General features: G+C 45.8%; 1 protein-coding gene across 1 annotated transcript; it reads left to right on the top strand.

Annotated features, from left to right (window-relative positions):
* Positions 1-148: 148 nt before the first annotated feature.
* Positions 149-19,108, top strand: TSG101 (tumor susceptibility 101). Its single transcript, XM_075838091.1, has 10 exons — positions 149-320; positions 3,460-3,544; positions 5,710-5,775; positions 6,279-6,442; positions 9,506-9,629; positions 10,721-10,781; positions 11,008-11,111; positions 15,390-15,592; positions 16,681-16,920; positions 18,235-19,108. The coding sequence occupies exons 1-10, from the start codon at positions 279-281 to the stop codon at positions 18,322-18,324; spliced, it is 1,179 nt and encodes a 392-aa protein (XP_075694206.1). The 5' UTR covers positions 149-278; the 3' UTR covers positions 18,325-19,108.
* Positions 19,109-21,006: the final 1,898 nt, after the last annotated feature.

Here is a 21,006-nt window from a genome sequence, read left to right as displayed (position 1 = left end):
ACTCTGATCATTTATGGGATAAGAGATAAACATCTCAATATAAAATGTTGGCGTAAGGGAAACTTGCCCTTATTAAAAATGGCGACTGCAGCGTGGACTCTGGTCGCTATGGTAACACATGGCTGTATCCAGGGAAGTGACGTATGTGCCAGGAGCGGAAGTCGCAGTGCGGACAGCTGGATTTCCGGCTTCGCTGGGTTTGGTTCTGAGAGTCTGCGGAGAGGAGACGGAGGGTGTACGGGGACTGTAAGTGAGCGGCCGGCGGGACACTCCTTACCATGGCGGTGTCAGAGGCCCAGCTCAAGAAGATGCTGACGAAGGTAAGAATAGCTCCGCCCACAAACGGGTCACTACGTCTAAACCGCGGGGTGACGAGTCGCTGTCATTCTGATGCCCCTCCCCCAAGCACAGCTTATCACCTCCCAGCCCCCCTTGTCACCCAGTTACCAAAATTGTGCCCCTACACTGTCCCTCTATCTCGGCCTCTGTCCCGTCCTCCCTCTCTCTATCTCGGCCTCTGTCCCGTCCTCCCTCTCTCTATCTCGGCCTCTGTCCCGTCCTCCCCTCTCTCTATCTCGGCCTCCCCTCTCTCTATCTCGGCCTCTGTCCCGTCCTCCCTCTCTCTATCTCGGCCTCCCCTCTCTCTATCTCGGCTTCTGTCCCATCCTCCCGCTCTCTATCTCGGCCTCTGTCCCGTCCTCCCTCTCTCTATCCCGGCCTCCTCTCTCTATCTCGGCCTCTGTCACGTCCTCCCTCTCTCTATCTCGGCCTCTGTCCCGGCCTCCCCTCTCTATCTCGGCCTCTGTCCCGTCCTCCCTCTCTCTATCCCGGCCTCCTCTCTCTATCTCGGCCTCTGTCACGTCCTCCCTCTCTCTATCTCGGCCTCTGTCCCGGCCTCCCCTCTCTATCTCGGCCTCTGTCCCGGCCTCCCCTCTCTCTATCCCGTCCTCCGTCCCGTCCTCCCCTCTCTATCTCGGCCTCTGTCCCGTCCTCCCCTCTCTCTATCTATCTCGGCCTCCCCTCTCTCTATCCCGGCCTCGCCTCTCTCTCTCGGCCTCTGTCCCGTCCTCTCTATCTCGGCCTCGCCTCTCTCTATCTATCTCGGCCTCGCCTCTCTATCTCGGCCTCTGTCCCGTCCTCCCTCTCTCTATCCCGGCCTCCCCTCTCTATCTCGGCCTCTGTCCCGTCCTCCGTCCCGTCCTCCCCTCTCTATCTCGGCCTCCGTCCCGTCCTCCGTCCCGTCCTCCCCTCTCTATCTCGGCCTCTGTCCCGTCCTCCCCTCTATCTATCTCGGCCTCCCCTCTATCTATTTTCCTATTAATTACACTTGTTATCCTGTTGCTTCTCTTTTTTGGAGGACAAATAAGATGTGAATCTCCATATAATGGGTGTTACATTTTCTTATAGCTGTCGGTGTATTTTGCTCTTTATGTTGCTGTCACTTTAAGGCTTGTGTTGTGTCACTTAGTCATGTGCTGTGAGTCATTGTGATGTCATCGGAGAGCAGCATTATCTGCAATCACACATGTGACCAGGTGATCACATCTTCCTTCTCAAGGAAGTCACAAAGGCTCCGAGCCAGGCCAATAAGAGACCAATCATAATATAGGCCCCTTTTACATCTGCATTTGCAGCGAGCGCCGATCGAGACATTGTTGATCGGCGCTCATTTGCTCCTGTCACACGGAGCTATGGATGGGGATGAGCGGTTGTTACTCGGATCGCTCGTCCCCATCCATTATCATCATGTCGGCAGCGCGTCTCCCTGTTTACACACCAACATGCGCTGCCGACAACAATAATCTTTCACTTTTTTAAATCTTTACGACCGGCAGATGATCGAGTACGGGGCAATTATCGGCAACGAGTGTTCTATGAATGCTTCTCTGCCCGATAATCGCCCAGTGTAAAACCCACTTTAGGCCCCATGCACATGACCAGAGATCTCGTCCGTAATTACGGACCTATTCATTTCTATTGGCCACGGACACCTTTCAGTATTGTTACAGATGAGTGTCCGTGCTGAAAAAAATTATAGAACCCGTCCTATTCTTGTCAGTAATTTCGGCAGGGACTCTCCCATAGAAGTCATGGGGAGCTTCCGTAAATACGGACGTTACGGATGTGCATCTGTAAACCGTCCGTATTTATGGAATCGTTGCTATGCAATGTGTCGGTGACCTCATTTATTTTTTTTACGGATCTGTATATGCAGATTCAATACAGACCGGATGTGTGTCCGTAAATACGGTTCGTATTGCATCCGTATTTGATCCGTATATACAGATCCGTAAAAAGAGAGGGAGGCTGCAAATGATGTCACCAACATGTTGCATAGCAACGCTTCTGTACCTACGGAAGGGCCCATAGGCTTCTATGGGAGAGTCCCTGCCGTAATTACGGGCAAGAATAGGACGGGTTCTATCATTTTTTCAGCACGGACACTCATCTGTTAAAATACTGAAAGGTGTCCGTGGCCAATAGAAATGAATGGGTCCATAATTACAGATGACATATACGGTCGTGTGTGTGGGGCCTAAGGCCTCATTCACATCAGTGTGGTTTCCATTAGACCTTTCCGTCGGAGGAACCGATCAACAGAAGAGCAAACTGAACCCATAGCTTTCCGTTTGCAATACCATTGACTTTGATGGTAACGCTTCCGTTTGTCTCCATTCCGTAAATATTTTCAGGATTTTTTTTATCTGGCAGAATCCATAGCGCAGTCAACTACACTATTGATTCAGCTAAAAAAAAAACGGAAACCTTACGGAATGGAGACAAACGGGAACTATTTGCAACGGAAGCGTTACCATCAAAGTCAATGGTATTGCAAACGGAAAGCTATGGGTTCCTCTGATGGAAAGGTCTGACGGAACCCTAAGGCCGGATTCACACGAGCGCGTGCGTTTTGTGCTCTCAAAAAACGCGGCGTTTTGCGTGCGCAAAACGCACTTAACAGCTCCATGTGTCCTGATCATATGATGCGTGGCTGCGTGATTTTCGCGCAGCCGCCATCATTATGACACTCCGTTTGGATGTTTGTAGCACGCGGTGCTTCTCTGTTTACATTCATAGTTTGACAGCTGTTGCGCGAATCACGCGCGTCCCACGGAAGTGCTTCCGTGTGCTGCGTGTGATTTTCACGCACCCATTGACTTCAATGGGTGCGTGATGCGCGAAATACGCACAAAGAACGGACATGTCGTGACTTTTACGCAGCGGACTCACGCTGCGCAAAAATCACGGACTGTCTGCACGGCCCCATAGACGAATATAGGTCCGTGCGAGGCACGTGAAAATCCCGCGCGTTGCACGGACGTATATCATGTTCGTCTGAATAAGCCCTTATGCTGATGTGAATGAGGCCCTAAGTCTCTCTTCACTTTATAGGATGTATCTAATTTCTCATTAATACGTTTGATTGTAATTTATGTGTTTTTTCCTGATTTCTTCCAGTACAAGTACAGAGACCTGTCCGTGCGGGAGATCCTGAATGTCATCGGGCTCTACAGAGACCTCAAACCCTTACCTGACAATTACGGTATGTGAAGGATATGTGGATTTTCTTTTTTTTAGGAGAATTTTTGCAGTGAACTGATAAATACTCAATTAAAGGAACAGTGTCACCAACATTTTTTTTTTTTATATCAGTTTTATGTTAGTGTTTTATTAAAAACGTTTTTATTTATTTGTGTGTTTGTGTGTTACTTTTTTCTATTTTTACACTTTTTCTTCCCTATGGGGGCTGCCATTTTTTTTTCCATTTCTGTATGTGTCGATTAACGACACATACAGACATGGAATACGGCAGCTACAGTCCCATAGGGACTGCGAACGGGCCCGTTCCATCCACTTTGGTGTACGCCGTGTGTGTGGGAACGGCGCATGCGCCGCTCCCACACAGTCCGATTTGAAATGCGCGCCGTCCGGCGCCATTTTCCTGTGGACCGGAAGTCGCGGCCGGGCAGTAAGATTACTACTTCCGGTCGCGGCTTCCGGACTTGTGCACATGGAGCAGCGGCAGCAGACGGAGCGGACGGACCGGAGGGAGCGGCGGCGACTGGAGCAGGTAAGTGATTTCTATGTATGTTCGTGTTTCAGTGTGTTTTACTAGTGTATGTAAACCTTCTACACTGTGTGTTAGCTCAAAAAATGGCGACACACAGTGTAGGAGGTTTGACCGTTCAAAACCCTCGTTTCTCCCGGCACTAGCCAGGATAAAGGAGGGGGGGATTCTGAGAGCTCACTAGAGCGAGGGATTTTTTCCCAATTTTGCAGCATAAAGCAATGTGGTTGCTTTACCACATGCAATGCTGCAATTTTGGGAATTGCTCCATCTAGTGACCAGTGCTGGGAAATATTATAAATTGAATCCAATTTATAATATTTCCTGACTCGTGAAAAAAATAAAAAAAATTAGAACAATGTTTAATCACCTACACACTAATTGTTTAACTAAAAAAAAACAAACATGTTTTGCTGGCAACACATTACCTTTAAGACTGTACGTCAGTATCAGCCATGGGCACCGAAGTGCAGTGATACGTCCCATCCCATGTGCCCCTGCACCAGTAGAAATAGGAGCATATAATGGGGGTCGCATGATTTGCGCATTTTATATGTATTTTTGCAAGGTAACGTCTCACCCTGGCAGTGACCCAGTGCCGCAGGACACCCTGAAGTCACACTTCTGACCCTATGGAGGGGGAGGTGCAAGCACCAGAAACCTGCTCTGTGGTTTCATGTATAGGACAAAGTGGTGTCTGTTCAGAGCAGCTCAGCAGTGACGGACAAATGTCTCCTGCAACAAAGGAACGGAATAAAGAGAGAAAAAGATACACCAGGATATCATCATCGTCGTCATCCTCATCATCTTCCTGTGTCCTGTTCTGTTTCATATAGGAATGCAAATAATAAAAAGCCTGTAGACTCCTTCTGTATTTTGGGACCTTCATTCCGTCTCCCCCCTTCTTCTATGGGAACAATAGGGGAGATTTCTCAAAACTGGTAGAAGGAGAAAATGGAGCTAGTGCCAATAGCAACCAATCAGATGTCACCTTTCATTTTTCAAAGAAACCTGGTGAAACAAAAGATGTGACCTGATTGGTTGTTTAAAGGGGTTGTCTTTATCAGAGACAACCCCTTTCGGAATGCGGTCACTGGGAAAATCAGATTTTTCCGGGGGAATCCACGGCCAGCCAGACGTTGTAGAATTACAGGTCTGAGCAAGCGGCTTCTGTGAGAAGTATTAGGCTAGGATAGGTTTTCTGCTTAGGAATAGTCCCATTCACTGACAGCAAGTAGGGATCTTTGAAATAGTAAGGAATTGAAAGCCTTTTTTTGCTAAACTGGCTGTCGCAACTGAATCGGAGGAAAAAAGCCAATATTTTTGTGATATCCTCTGAGACGGCCCCTTTAAGAAGAATGGGGGATCCCATGACCCCTGTTTTGCATGAGAAGCTGCCCGCCAGCTGCCACAATAAGGAGAGAAAGCGGGGGAAAGCCAACTAAAATGTATGCAGCTCTCTCCATCATAGTCTATGGGAGATCCAGACACGGCAAGATGAGCGGTCCCCGTAACTTCCATAGACTATTATCCAGCGGCTGTAACAGTAGTTATTAGATATTTGTTGATCTACTCGGTCACCGTCTGTGGGTTGTCTTGTTGCATCAGAGACTAATTGACGTTTTATATTTTCCCCCTAGTTTTCAATGATGGCACCTCCAGAGAGCTCCTGAGTCTTGCGGGCACCATTCCTGTACCTTATAAGGGTGAGTTACTCCCTGATATCACTTCTTGCCGGGACCCCACACAACCCAGTCATTTTCAGATGGGAATGGAGGAAGCTTCACCCAACACTTGCACAAAACCAACCCAAACGTGCATGTGGGGCAAATCTATATAGGGGGGGGGGAATCATTCATATCATCGGAAATTTGTGTGTGTTTGAACCAGGGAGAATCTTTTCATCTATGGCAAACTTAAAGGGGGTTTCCTGGATATGACACTGACGGCCCACCTTATAGGCCAGTGGTCTCCAAATTGTGACTCTACAGCTGCTGTGAAACTACAACTCCGGCATGCTGGGAGTTGTAGTTTCACAACAGCTGGAGAGCCACAGGTTGCAGATCACTGCTGTAGGCCATCAGTGTTAAATCCTGGTAAACGTCACTTGATCTTGGGTCCAATCGCGGCACCTCCATGTCTCTGTGGGTGATGATAAACGGATGCTCTTGCACCTTGATAAGCTCTAATTGATTTTTATTTTGTTTAGGTAACACATACAATATTCCCATATGTCTGTGGCTGCTGGACACCTACCCATACAACCCCCCCATCTGCTTCGTTAAACCTACCAATACCATGACCATAAAAACCGGAAAACACGTAGACGCTAACGGCAAAATCTACCTCCCGTATCTGCACGAATGGAAACATGTGAGTACAATAGGCCGGCCGCAGAGATGAGTCGTGGCCAGTCCTAGGTGTCCGTCTATGGCGTCATCTGTGTACGGATATATCCGGGAATGGTAGAGCGATTTATCTAATGTCTTATTATACCCAGACCTGTATCCATGACATGCGGACGACCACCACGTCTTCATGAAAGAAGATTCCTACGTTTTCCTAGATAGGGTTTTATACTGTAAGAGAAGTCACACTATGGAACTGTCATTCTTAGGCGGTTGGGATTAAATGTAAATGGAGTCTGGATGTCTTTCTTGTCTCACATAATATTTCAGGGTATTGGTAGCAGATGCTTTGTATAGATCCAGGGATTTTTTTGAGTCTGCGCTACAGATTAGGCTACCGGCACAAACGCCAAACTTATCCATAGGACCCGTTGCACGCATTGTATGCCAAAATAGCAAAATAGTATTTCTTATCTTTTTTTCTTTGCATAGGAAAGCAAAGTCTCTGCTGCACTTTCCTATACAGAGGCAAAAAAAGCGTTTACCCTGCGGTTGACGTTTTCTTTACAATGGGAACCTATTGGCGACGTTACATCACAGACTTCCATCGGAGGTAGATAGGTCAGGGAATACTTAAAGGGAACCCGTCACCAGCATTTCACCTGTTAAACCAGCAGTACCTGGTGGTAGTGGGTGAAAAATCATTTTTATGTAACCTATAATGTTCTTCTAAGTCGGCTCTGTAACTTTAGTATTTAATTTTTTAGTCTTCCTGCGCCGTATGCTAATGAGCATTAATCTTCATCTTCATTCCTCAATCCTTTCCGAGTTAACCCCGCCTCCTTACTTTTGATTGACAATTCCTCGCCTCCCCCACCCCCCCCCCCCCCCCAGCACACACAAAATCCCACACTTGCGCATTGATGTTCTGGTGCATGCGCACAATAGCGGGACGCCATAGCGGCGCATGCGCACTAACTAGATTTGAGGCCCGGACGAAGCAGAGAAGGGTGTCGCTCCATTCATGACAGACGCATGTGCGCTGCCTCAGACGAGATTTCAGCATTCAGGGAGGACCAGTTTTCGGCGGTGGGCGGGCATAAGAACGACGAATGAGACTGCCGGATTATTACCATAAAAAGGCGAAAATTTTTTGCAGATCGTTATTTACGGTCGGAGGAGGAGTTTAGGAGAGAGGATAACGGCAATGAACTTTTGACCGCAGTGGCCAGCGAGGGGAGAGTAGAGTTCAATAAGTGACATGCTGGTGACCGGTTCCCTTTAATATCCGGAGAGGCAAATCTAGACACCTACTGAAATCAATCAATAAGTCAACCGTCACCGCACGAGGTAGCAGAGCGTTCTAAAGTGTGACCGTGAAGAATGTTCAGTCCTTTTATATAGAAAGTAAAGGCCCGTTTACTTGTAGCAATAATGGCTGGGATTTTTTCATTTTCAAGCGATAATCTAACTGCAGAAAAATATCAACCATTGAGCTATAAACATAAAAATCGTCCAAAAGTTATAATACATGCGACTCTACCATCAAACTTGCGTTTAAAAATGATCTTCATGTGAACAATGACTTGGTACAGATGTGGCCTCGTACCTCAAACCAGTAATGAATTTATAAACCAGTAATTGTTGGTCGATAAACACGAGAGATTGTTGGTCCGTTCACCACCGATGCAAAGTAGAAACACCGCGAATATCGATCGGTGCTCGGATGAGAGATCCACGTCGGAGGCAGGCAAGGATCCGAGGTGCAGAGATGGGTCCGTTCTCCGCCCGGGATTTTATTTATTGGTTTTATCTTCATCATGTGCTGAACCCATCTCTACACCTGTTCGTTGTTAGTCGCCTACGAGTCAACCTGCTCCACCCCTGCAATATATTTCTTATACACAGGCGCCAAAGACTGTCCACAATATACCGTGTGACTATTGATTTCTATAAGAATAAAACTATTCTTGTTATGTGCATCTTGTACCTTTTTGATGCATCCTGATTTATTTGCCTTGGCAGCAGCTACCTGGCATTGGTTGTTCGGGTTATGTTCACACGCACTGTTTTCAGGCGTAATTCAGTACATAACAGCAGTCCCGCGGACAGGCAGGGACTCCCAGCATCATAAAATGTCTATGTTGCCAGTAGTCCCGTTCACCTGCACCGTCGTCGGGCCGGAAAATCCACCCGACACCATTTTTCACGACCCGATCTTGGTCGTGTGCACAAGGACTACTACTGTGAACCACAGCCAAAAGTGTGTCTGAATTTGACGGTATGGAGCTTTGTGAATGATGACCGGGATGCAGCACAAGTGCCACGGCCCCTACAAAACCGCTGCTCAGAGGTGGTGCTGACAGTCGTACCGCCACCGATCAATTTTAAATCTCAGAATAAGCCCTTAAAACTTTGTTCACCGTTTCTCCGTGAAAGCCTCAACGTCCCCAAATCCCTCTGTAATACGTCCCGATATATATGTAATCAGATTTGTAGTCGTGAGACGCCTCAGGCTGACACTAGAGATCTCCGACAGCCACAAAGAACGACTTAGATCATTTTCTGCCGCTGTCTGTGCCTTTTCTTGACATGATCGAGCGTGACAGACGCTGACGGAAGGCAGGTATCGGGAGAAGTTGATCTGCCGTGTTGGATTTTTGTGAGTCGTTGACGGGTGCAGTTCTAGGAAAGTTGTTCTTGCCAAATGTCAGATCTGCGTCCCACAGATCAAAGCAGTGATTCGTTGTAACGATCGGTGTCGTCGTCCAGAAAAAAAAACCTTCACAGACCGACCGTGAATAAATTGTTCAGAAAACGGACCCTGAAATCACTAATGTATGACTTTACTCAACTCGTTTCACGAGTGTTCGCTTTAGTATTGCCTCTTGTTTTACTTATTATTGCTGTATAACTCCCGGCTGACAGTGCAGCTCATCCCAAATGCTGCATCGTGGTGGCTGAAGAGCGTCACACGTGTGACATGAGCCGTCAGCGGCAGAATCTGACTGAATGAGAATGTGCTGGAGGCAGCAGCCGCGTATAGAAGGCAGCACAGCATAGTCACTGATATATTCCCTCTCCACAGCCTCCATCAGACCTGCTGGGGTTAATTCAGATCCTGATTGTCGTATTTGGAGAGGAGCCACCAGTTTTTTCACGTTCTTCTGCACCAGCTCCATACATGTACCCGGCCACCGGACCTCCCAACAGTGAGTTCTATCTATCTATCTATCTATCTATCTATCTATCTATCTATCTATCTATCTATCTATCTATCTATCTATCTATCTATCTATCTCATATCTCTATCTATCTATCTATCTATCTATCTATCTATCTATCTATCTATCTATCTATCTATCTATCTATCTATCTATCTATCTATCTATCTATCTATCTATCTATCTATCTATCTATCTATCTATCTATCTATCTCATATCTATCTATCTCATATCTATCTATCTATCTATCTATCTATCTATCTATCTATCTATCTATCTATCTATCTCATATCTATCTATCTCATATCTATCTATCTCATATCTATCTATCTCATATCTATCTATCTATCTATCTATCTATCTATCTATCTATCTATCTATCTATCTATCTATCTATCTATCTATCTCATATCTATCTATCTATCTCATATCTAAGTCATTATTTATCTATCTCTCTCTCATATCTATATCTATCTCGTATATATCGATCGATCCGTGGTAATAGAACTTCTTAGCGTGATCGGAGACATGTATGCCATATGAATCGGTTTTTGCTTTCTTTTCTGTATACATTTCAATATATATGCATCTATTAAGATAAGAAGCACTTTATGACTAGTGTTACCTTTCTCCATCCAAGAAGTCTTCTACCCTGCAGCACAGAGTATTTCAGGAAAGGATCACACTAATGGGAGGCATTGACCTGTCCATCCCTGTGGTTATATGAGGAGGCTGCATGCGATGGGAGCAGTGTCCTGATGTGAGGAGGGGAATGGAGAGTCGTAGGTTACAGACTGTACGTTACATAGTGGAAGAGGCAGGCTTTTCCTTTAGCACAGAGTATTTCAGGAGAGAGCGTGCTATGAGAGTTACATATTGGAACAAGCCGTTCCTAGCACCACAGAGTATTTCAGGAGAGTGTGCTGATCTTCTGGAAGGTCAGAGACTTCGTTATATATTGGAATGAGCAGTTTCCGGATAGGAGTGTGCTGATCTTATGAGCAACAGTGAAGTGTCCAAGATGTTAGTGAGGACAGGTCTGCATGTGTATAACATATACGTTTTATATATCTTTCAGCCTCCTACATGCCAGGAGCCATCCCCCCTTATCCATCCGCAGGTCACCCATCTAACCCCAGGTACAGTGAATGTCGCGTGGCGATGATTGGTTTGGAGTTTTACCTTTTTGATTTGCAATCCGCCGACCGTTCCCTATTTCCTGAATCCTGTACGACCAACATAATTCCAGACTATTGGTTTTCTTATGAATGAAACAGTTGCCGTTTTGCTTCTCTCGAACGTCTAAGGTAAAATGATCCTATTGCTAGCTGTCTCTAAACCTTGTTTTTTTCCTTCCATTCATAGCGGCTATCCCGGCTACTATCCAGCTGGTGGGCAATATCCCCCGACATCCGGCCCTCAGATGTTTCCTCAGCCCCCTGTACCTCACCCTCAAGTTACCAGCTCTGGTTAGTATTTTAGTCACTGTTCTCTATAATGGACTGAAAATTCTCTTTGCTTGTTCTTCATTAACCCTTTCACTGCCAAGGACGTCAGCGATACGCCGTGACTTTAAACGACTGCAATATTCGGGGTTCAGCACTTGCTTGAGGTTGGTAAAGCAGGATTGACTGTTTTTACTTTCCCAAGGAGGGGGATACGGGACTTTTGTTACCACCCCCTTACACACTGGATCCCCCACCGATCCCGAAAACGGGCTTTTACCCAGCCGTCCCTGTGCGCTGCATATGAAACGAGCTGTACTTCGCATACTCGGCCACTGCCCCATTCATTTTCTATGGGGCTGCTGGAGAGCCAAGTGGCATCCGCATAGAAAGGGAATGCAGAGGTGACCAGGCATGCCAGTACGTCTCCATTCATATGCTCTGCGTGGGTCAGAGTTTTAGCCACAAGCATGTATTTTTTTGCTTTTTTTTTAAAAAAAAAAAAAAACATTCCGCTTTTCATGCAAAATTGCATGAAGGTGCCTCTGAGTATTAAGAGCTGGTTGGATTTTTTTATTTTTATTATTGTGTTATTTAGGTTTTATTTGCGTATGTCAAAAGTAGGAATATTTAATAAAAGGGGATTTGAATTGATAAGGTAATGATTTGTACTGTTTTGGTTGGAAAAATAAAAGTGCCGCTAGATGGCATCGCTCTACTATTTACACCTTTGCCAGAAATTTTTATACTTGATGCCACTAGAGGGCGTCACATTCCTGTGTTTTGTCGTATGATTGTTATTAGACATGTTTTCCGGGTCTTCGTTGCCTCAAGGAGAACTTTAGTCATCAACAACTACGAGAATTTTTGCTGTAGCAGGAAATACGTCAAGGCCCCAGGTCCGCCATATTGGTACTCCTAATAGACCGTTAAAAGCACAATACACGGCGATTCTATAAGTATTGCAGTGTATTGTACAAGCGACCTAATGATTGAATGCGTAACCCGAGCAGGACTAAAAAAATAACACGATATTGAAAGTATAAAAATAAAATGTTTCCGTTTTTTTACAAAAAATAATGTAAGAGTATTACGCCGCAAAATTCCCAACTCCCATTCATTTCAATGGGAGTCGGACACTTCTTTTTTCCGCCAGCTGATTATTTCGGGGGGATCCGCCCGAACCTCCCATTAATTTCATTGGGAGGGAGGGATCTTCCTGCCGTCGGTGGGACCTGCTACGCAAAATCCGCCGTGTAAATAAGCCCTAAACCACGCTGTACAAATGGCACCCCAAAATTTTACCAATGAAAACTACAGCTCACCCCATAAAAAAAACCCTCACACCGCTCCATCGGCGGAAAAATAAAGTTATGGGGCTCAGAATATGACGACGCAAAACCATTTATTTTTTACACAAAGTTGTTTTTTATTTTGTAAAAGTAATATCATATAAAACAATTCTATACATTTGGTATCGCCGTTGTACTGACCTGTAAAATAATGTTTACATGTCATTGTTACCGCACGGTGAACGCCGTAAAATCGAACCCTGAAAAATAATGGAGAAATTGCGGGGGTTTTTTTTTTATTCCACCCTTCAAACTTATTTTGAAGGTTTTCTTTTTTTTTTTTACGTTTTTCAGAACCATATGTGGTACATTAAAGGAAATCATTAGAAGATACAACTCGTTCCGCAAAAACAAGTCTAAGGCCCCATGCATACGAATGTTTTTTGCAGCCGCAATTCACCCGCAAAGCTGCGTGTGAATTGCGGCCCTGTTCATTTCAATGGGGCCATGCACACGGCCGTGGTTTCCATGGTCCGTGCATGGCCCAGGAGCCTGGACCGCTAAAAGAACGGACATGTCTTATTACGGCCGTGTTTTGCGGTCCAGGCTCATAGAAATGAATGCACACGGCCATGTGCACGGCCCGCGATTTGCGGGCGGCCCGCAGGTGACACTCCGCAGGCCGTCCGATCCGAAAATAACAACCATGCACATGGCTACGGTCGTGTGCAGGAGGCCTTAATACTCCTATGTTGACGGACAAATTCAAAATTTATAGCTCAAAAATTTAAAAAAATTAAAACGGCCGGGTTAAATGTTGGTAAATATTTGCAGCGCTCACCTCCTTTTCCTCATTCAGCGACTTCCCTGGTACTGCACTACGGGGCCTGTAACTTGACTCTGTTTGCTATGAAGGTTAAGGCCCAGATGACATAAATCCAGCACAGCCGAGATAGAAATAGAATAGTGAAATGTTATGGGGTCGTGTCCTGGGCGCACTAATGAATTACTGCTTCTATAAAACGATAGGGAGAAAAAAAACGTTCCTGATCTCCTGCTGAAAACATAAATATCTGCGTGTAGCGTAAATTTTGCAAAAACTTATCTTGCACTGATTTTGAGTTGGCGTCTCCTACTCCAGTCACATCCAGAGCTGTATTAAACATTTTTGGCTCTGAGGAATCACTGGTTCAGAACATGCTCTGATGGGCGGCTGAGGAGCGACACCGCATATAAGAAATACATGGAGCTGCGTGTACTGAGGCTGTACGGAGGCATGCGGAGCTACAATAGGGCGATAAAAGTCTTGTATGGAGCTGTAATACACTCGTGTGCATGAGGCCTTAAAGGGGTTGTCTCATCAGACACAATCCGCCACCACAGTGATCAGCTGATCGCCACGGGTCCGGTTGATTTTGTTGGGGGAAGCCGCCTCTGATCAGACGTTTGTAGCTTTACCTAACAGAGCAGCTCCTAGAGAGGGTCCCTAATGAGGCCTGTGGACATGGATCTTCACGAGACAAAACCCCTTTAAGCAGGTTTTGCATTGTCGTAATATGGACGCAACACCCGTACCTCTCGTGATTCTTATTAACCCAGATGGACGCTAAAATGTAGCTGTATTAGGGTCCTGTGAATCTGGCCTAGATGAGCTGAGCTGCCGTGTTTATTAAAATGCACGTTTATAATCTGAATAAAAATGAAGCCAGACCACTGGGACCCCCACACTACCAAAAATGAGGGTGCCCCGACATCACTAATGCTGGGCGCTGAGGCAGAGAAACTCGTTGCGGATCTCCCATTCTCCTTACTATTGGGATCCGTCCCTTTACACTTTGCTGTGAGTGCAGGATGTGAGATCTGCCACGGGCTGAGGGATCTCCTCCTGCCGGGTGTTGCTGGCGCGGACACGCCGTGCGATGCAGTCCTCACAGTGACTGGTTATAGGGAAGGAATTTGTACTCGGCACACCTTGCTTGTGTTACAAAAATATATTTTTATTTTTATTATGGATGCCAGAGGCTGTATGTGCACATACAGCCTCTGGCATCCATAATAAAAATAAAAATATATTTTTGTAACACAAGCAAGGTGTGCCGAGTACAAATTCTTAACCTATACCCGGGTTGGGACCCTACCTCGAGCACCCAAAGAAACCAGTGCCATCTGAACACAACCATATATGGTTATAGGGAAGGTTGGCTCGTGTGTTGTACAGCCGGGTTACTGCTCGTATAAAAATCCAATCACTCGTTGCGTAATAGCCGGCCGCCATGTGAGATTAGATTACAGACCGCGGTGTCCGCTGACTACAGGTACAGACGTGCGGGGACCATGCTATGTCTATGTAGGTCAATGTCTCATGAAGTTTGATTCTTGAAGTCTGTCTTATCTCCAGGTTGTTAATATTCCCTGTTATCAGTCATTGATGGCAGGGGACGAAACCTAAGAACAGTTTTATAAGATTGGAATAACCTTTGAAAGTAATTAACGCATTCAAATACGCAAAACCGACGACAAAAAACATGCATCGTCGTTCAGGAAAGTTTATCCGCGTGCTGAGGTGTAAGCGGAGGTTCAAACTGTTTTCGTGGACGGCAGCAGCCAGGTGTTGAGTTTGAGATTTCCGATAATCCTTTGAAATCTTCCAGCAGCTCCTGCTTGTTCAGTGTCTGCACAGAGCTTGCTCTGGTGATTTGCATTCTGGGAAGTTTCCTCTTTACATCAGGCACTGTAGAGTAATTGGATGTAGGGAAAACGACATTGTAGGAGTTCAGCTAAGCTGTTAGGGGCGTGTCTGACAACAAGCGTGTTGACTGTTTCCTGTGGCAACCGGCAGAAATGTAACTACAGCTCTGAAGGTTTCACCCATTATTAACGCGATCTGTATTGGTGACATTTATTTGCAGCGAGTACTCAAAACCATTATATCTTTATAAATGATTGTTACCCTTTGGCCATGTGTGTGAGAATTATCCAGATGCTACATTTTCTATGATCGGCTCCTCAGGTCCAGCTCGGGACGGCACCATTGGTGAGGACACAATCCGGGCCTCCCTTATTTCAGCTGTAAGCGACAAGTTAAGATGGAGGATGAAGGAAGAAATTGACCGCGCTCAGGCGGAGCTGAATGCTCTGAAGCGCACGGAAGAGGATCTGAAGAAAGGACACCAGAAGCTGGAGGAGATGGTCACCCGGCTGGACCAGGAAGTGGTAATGGAGGATATGCCAGGCTTAGCGGCCTCTTCATGCCCCTCTGACCGGTCTACGTTTGTGGCGCTGCTGTAGCCGTAAAACCGCATATTGCCAACTGTGAATGAGCTGTTCAAATATACAACCCCTCCCCCTCTCTAGACACATCTGCCATTCAGGAGTCTAGGAAAACTGGGTGACGGCTATATTCGTAGACACTCAGCTTTCCCAGAAGCAGAAAGGGACGACTCAAAGACTTTATTTACTGGGCAATTTGGGGGGAAAAATGCACTAAGGCCCCTACACATGGCCGTATCCGTAATCAGTCTGTCACCCGCATTTGCGGGCCGTGCTCCCGTTATAAAGTATAGGAGCGTGTTCTATTTTTTGCGCATTCATTCTATGGCCCGGACACCGTCCCGTAAATATACAGGAAGGTTCCGTGGGTCATAGAAATGAATGGATTCGTATTTTTATCCGCAATCACGGATCAAAATTACGTGGGTGTGCATGGGGCCTAACTGTGAAATAAGGCGGAGATGCCGTTTCCTGTGCGGATCCGCGGCACTTCAAACTGCACTGTGTGAACCTAGCCATACAGTAAAAGTCCTTTTAATCTGTCACTTAATGATCTGGATATCCTGATAACCCAGCATGCAACAGCAGTAGTGACTTGGTGGATCCTCAGTGGTTCCTTAAGATCGTGATAATGTCCATAACATGTTCACCGCACGTGCGTTCTCTTTAGCGCCCTCTTCAGGTGCCGCAGAGGATACGATACATCCATATAATGCGCATGTATAATATGTGTAAGGCTCTGTTCACATTTATGTCCTTTATCACAGGTATTTGTTGGGAGTTTTTGCTGACGTATACTTCTGATTGGACGTTACCCGCAGGACCCTAATATAAAAAAAATATATATATATATTTTTTTTAAATTTACGGTTTCCCTATGTTCTAGAATATGCTATTTTATAGAGCAAAGAAAAAGTATACATTGGTTTAGAAAGTCCAATACTCCGGCAGTCACAAGGATGCCGATAAATAGAATTGTGCTTTGGTTTCTGCCTTCATATCATGACTGTCATTTTCTCTGTTTCCACAAGACGGAAGTGGATAAAAATATTGAAACCCTGAGAAAGAAAGACGAAGAGCTGGGAGCAGTGGTGGAGAAGATGGAGAGCCAATCAGAATACAGAGACATTGATGAGGTGATCGTGCCGACAGCCCCGCTCTATAAGCAGATTCTGAACCTGTACGCCGAGGAGAACGCTATAGAGGACACCATCTTTTATCTGGGAGAAGCACTCCGGCGCGGCGTGATAGACTTGGACGTCTTTCTAAAGGTGTGTCTCTTAATAATGGGCCGCGGCTGGAAGGAGATAACCCCAGGGGAGAGTCTAGTGCTGCTCAGATATCCACTAACAATCATTAATAGAACACTATAGTCTGTCTCCGCTTGTACAATTCAGGCTGAGCTACTGTTCTCTGCTATCAGACATTTCTGTTTGGGGGGAGTCGGACTGTAGAGTTCATTAACAGATGTTCGCTACTGGAATACATGTAAATATGTAAAGTAAACACTTAGGCCGTGTTCACACTGAGTTTTTTGCAGGCGGAATTTCTGTTTTGAGGCAGATTTTCCTCTCCCTGCACGCCAATTTTCGCAGCGTTTTTTGCCCGCGGGCATAAAACGCTGCAAAATATGCTTTCTCTGCCTCCCATTGATGTCAATGGGAGGTCAGAGGCGTAAACGCCCGAAGATAGGGCATGTCCTTTCTTTCTCCTGCGAGCCGGTTTTAGTGCTTGCGGAAGAAAACCGTCCCTGCCTCCCATTGAAATCAATGGGAGGCGTTTTCGGGCCGTTTTTGACAAGTTTTACGGCACGGTTTCCGCGTCAAAAACTTGTAAAAAAAACTCTGTGTGAACATAGCCTAAAATATCCAGAATCCTAATAATCCAGACAATAGGGCAGATCACTCCGCTGACGGCTCGTGATGCTCCCGGATTCCCGTGACGGGGTCCCCCCAATTTTTCGCTCGTCCTCATTAAAAGTGAATATCTTAACATCCCCATCTCTAAAACTACCCACTACTGGTCCGGCTGCTGAAATCCACCTACAATCGGCACGGGACATGTAGTGTTACATGGTGTCCACTCGAAAGAATGAGTGACCAAGTAATATATGGGTTGGTCAGGTCCATCAAAGCAGGAGACACTCTTTGCAGCAGCACTGTACTCCGACTAATCGAGTTGGGGTACCAAGCAGGGGACACTCGTACCCTCTGGCCCGCGCGCTCTCCCTCTGGCCCGCGCGCTCTCCCTCTGGCCCGCGCGCGCGCTCTCTTGCGCACTGACATCCATATTATAAAACACAGCATATGGAAAGGGATTGACATGTGTTTAGTGGTTATCCGGAACCATCTGTCGGCCATCTATAAAGTATAACAATGATTACATATAGTGGAGGCCATTGATCAAATTGGAATAGTGGAGATGACACCAATAACAACCAATAAGATTACAGCTTTTATTTTATATTAAAGCCGCAATGTTATTGGTTGCTCAGGACAAAGCCTCCATTTTTCTTTTATGTTTATGTTTATTGTGACATTCCCTGTATGATCGCACCGTTTACTGAGGTCTGTTCTGTTTTCCAGCATGTCCGTCTCTTGTCGCGCAAGCAGTTCCAGCTCCGGGCGCTGATGCAGACAGCCAGGAAGACGGCGGGACTGAGCGATCTGTATTAACATCCACCCCCCCACCCCCCTATTCTTATTTTCATTTTTTTTCAATTTTTGAGATCATTAGAGATTTGGGTTAAGTTATTGTAAAAATAATGGAGAGAAAAAAAATGGTTTACGTTTCCTGCTGGTGGGGGGAGGGGGAGGCTGTCACAGAGCGATGCACTTTGTCTTTGGTTTAGATTGTACTCACGGAGGGAGGTAACCAGGAGAGCGGTGGGCATTATAGCACCTACTATAGCCAGTGACTGGCGCCGCCCTTCTGGCCGGTACAGATCCTTGAGAAAAAGAGAGGAGGGGCAGCCATGAATCTTGTACAGGTGGGTGCCTCTAGTATAGCTTACTAGATTTTCTGGTTACCCGTTAGATCATTGTGTAGAGGGCCGAGCCTATAGGTCCGACTTGTACAAATATATATTTTCTTTCTTTAACGGGAAAAAATTCTGTTTGCTGAGATTTGCCGCCTTTATTATTGAAATGATGTCAGTAACTCCTTAGCAACAATAAATGACACTATGTAGTGAACTAATGCTGATCGAGACGGCCTGCAATATTGCTAAGGAGCAACTGACGGCAGAGGAATGGCCGTGCTGCAAATCTCCGTGAAGGGAACGTTCTCCATGAAGCGCTGGCTTTGCGTCGGGATTCATTTGCCTGTCATTGGAGCATTTTTGCCATGTCTATATTTGTATGTGACGCACCTGGGACTTCTTGCTGTGCAGATGCAGCATTAAATCCACCTGTATGTGAATAATTTTATTAATATGTATTAAATAAATACTAATTCTTTCTCCTTTGTCGCTTTTGTGAAGAGCGGAGAGAATGAAATGTGTTACCGACGTGATAGAAATGTATGGGGACGAGCGATCAAAGTAACGAGCGCACGTCCCCATACATAGCTCCTTGTGAAAGGATCAAACAAGCGGCGATCAAAGAGGTGTCCGGTTGATCGGCGCTCGTTTACACGGCACACGGCGGGCTGTGTAAGCGTTCTGGAGGGATCGGACATACTGTTGCAGATCTTTGCATTGGAAATTGTAGCAAACTACACTTTCCAATATGGTTAAAGGGGTTTATCAGGGACACATTTTTTTTTAAACTAATATTCTATGTAAATATGTAACAAAGTTCCTAATATACAGTCTGTATTCAATCTTTCCTTCCTATTCTCCCCACCTCTGCCCTTCATATGTATCTTTTTTTTTTTTTCTCGCTCGTGCAGGAGTTAAAATACACACAGCCCTGGGGCGATTCCTCACTGACCTACATAACGACACAGGAATGTTCTTTACTAATTATTCTGCCCCCTCTGTCTATTGGCCCTCCCCACTAGTTCTCCTATCCCCTTTAGTTTGTCCCATCCACCTGCTGTGTCACAGAATCCTGGGACTGCACCTCAGATATCTAATGTCATCCCCGTCATCCCTAAATACATGGACCCCATCGTAACTTTAGATATAAAATGATGCCGCTATTGAAGCACAAAGAATGAATGGCGCAGACATTGAGGAGGCTGTGGACCAATAGGATGCCTCAAACCCAGGACTTGTGCTGTATACCCGGGTTTGAGGCATCATATTGGTCCAGTCTCAATAATAAAACGCCAGGGCTCGTGCGCTGCAGGTCTGGAAGGAGTGTCCCTAGAAAACCCCTTTAACAATTGTCACACGGCATTGCCGGACCATCGTATAACAGATACCAATGGTGTCCAACAAACCTCATTGATTTACAGCAGTTTCCTAAAGGGGGATCCAGAGCTTTATCAGAAACACAACACTGAAAGAACGGAGTGCTGCCGGCCACAGTGCTCCTTTATTACTGTCTCATTTAAAGGGATGGTCCAGGTTAGAAAACCTATTGTCAGGCACCCTATTGGAGAATTCTCAGTTAATAGAGAGGGGTTGTCTGCTCCGGATCCTCATCTCTTGGCCGGAGTGGAGCGCGGTTACATAGAGCGCGTCTCTCTAGGACTGTCCTGCATTAATGCTTAATGTCCCCGGTCACGGCGCTAAAGGGAAATGTAACACCTTCCTGCCAGTTTCAGCTGATCGCTGGGGGTTCCAGCACCGGGACTTTAACAAGTAAAATTTGCCCATACAGAGAACCCCTTTAACTACCATTATTCAGGATGCTGCAGAGCATCATGGGAGTTGTCACAGAAAACCACAGCAATAAATTGGATTGTTACCAAGGGAAAAAAACTCTTGGTGTTTACAGAAGGTACAAAGATTGTGATAAGTCCCAGGACTGTAGAGACTGAACTATTGACCATTTACCTAAGAAAAGGAAATGACCGTGTGCGTGTACCTGTGCGTGTGCGCACGCATATGCCTGCATGTGCGCAACGCCTACAGACCAAACAATCACTGAGCTGGCTGACCGCAATCATTATTAACCCTTATTTCTGCAAGGTTTGTACAATGGAAAGTTTGCATATCCTTCTGTACAGAGCTTGATGTATTTCTGACATACAATGGAGCAGATTTTTCAAAGGGTCTTAGATTCAGGCGGCTTACAGGCAGACGCTGCGCCAAATTTCACATTGGCTTCATGGCCCCTTTAATCTTTGGAAAAGATATGTTGGCAGCAATGGACATTTTCCTATGTGGAACATCATTTCTCCCATTGCAGAGTGATTTTTATGTATAGCCCTTTAACTACCAGCATCCAGATAATTAAAAATATTGG

The sequence above is a fragment of the Rhinoderma darwinii genome, chromosome 9 (genome assembly GCF_050947455.1).
Source record: "Rhinoderma darwinii isolate aRhiDar2 chromosome 9, aRhiDar2.hap1, whole genome shotgun sequence".
NCBI classification, from domain to species: domain Eukaryota; kingdom Metazoa; phylum Chordata; class Amphibia; order Anura; family Rhinodermatidae; genus Rhinoderma; species Rhinoderma darwinii.
The sequence above is the reverse complement of the archived record's forward strand: the minus strand, read 5'-3'. Positions and strand labels throughout refer to the sequence as shown.

What these genes read in the sequence shown, in the direction of transcription:
- TSG101 (XM_075838091.1), top strand. Translation starts at nt 279, where the DNA reads ATGGCGGTGTCAGAGGCCCAGCTCAAGAAGATGCTGACGAAG. An exon ending in CATTCCTGTACCTTATAAGG is followed by an intron (nt 5,776 to 6,278) that starts GTGAGTTACTCC and finishes TATTTTGTTTAG; the next exon opens with GTAACACATACAATATTCCC. An exon ending in CCCTCAAGTTACCAGCTCTG is followed by an intron (nt 11,112 to 15,389) that starts GTTAGTATTTTA and finishes TCGGCTCCTCAG; the next exon opens with GTCCAGCTCGGGACGGCACC.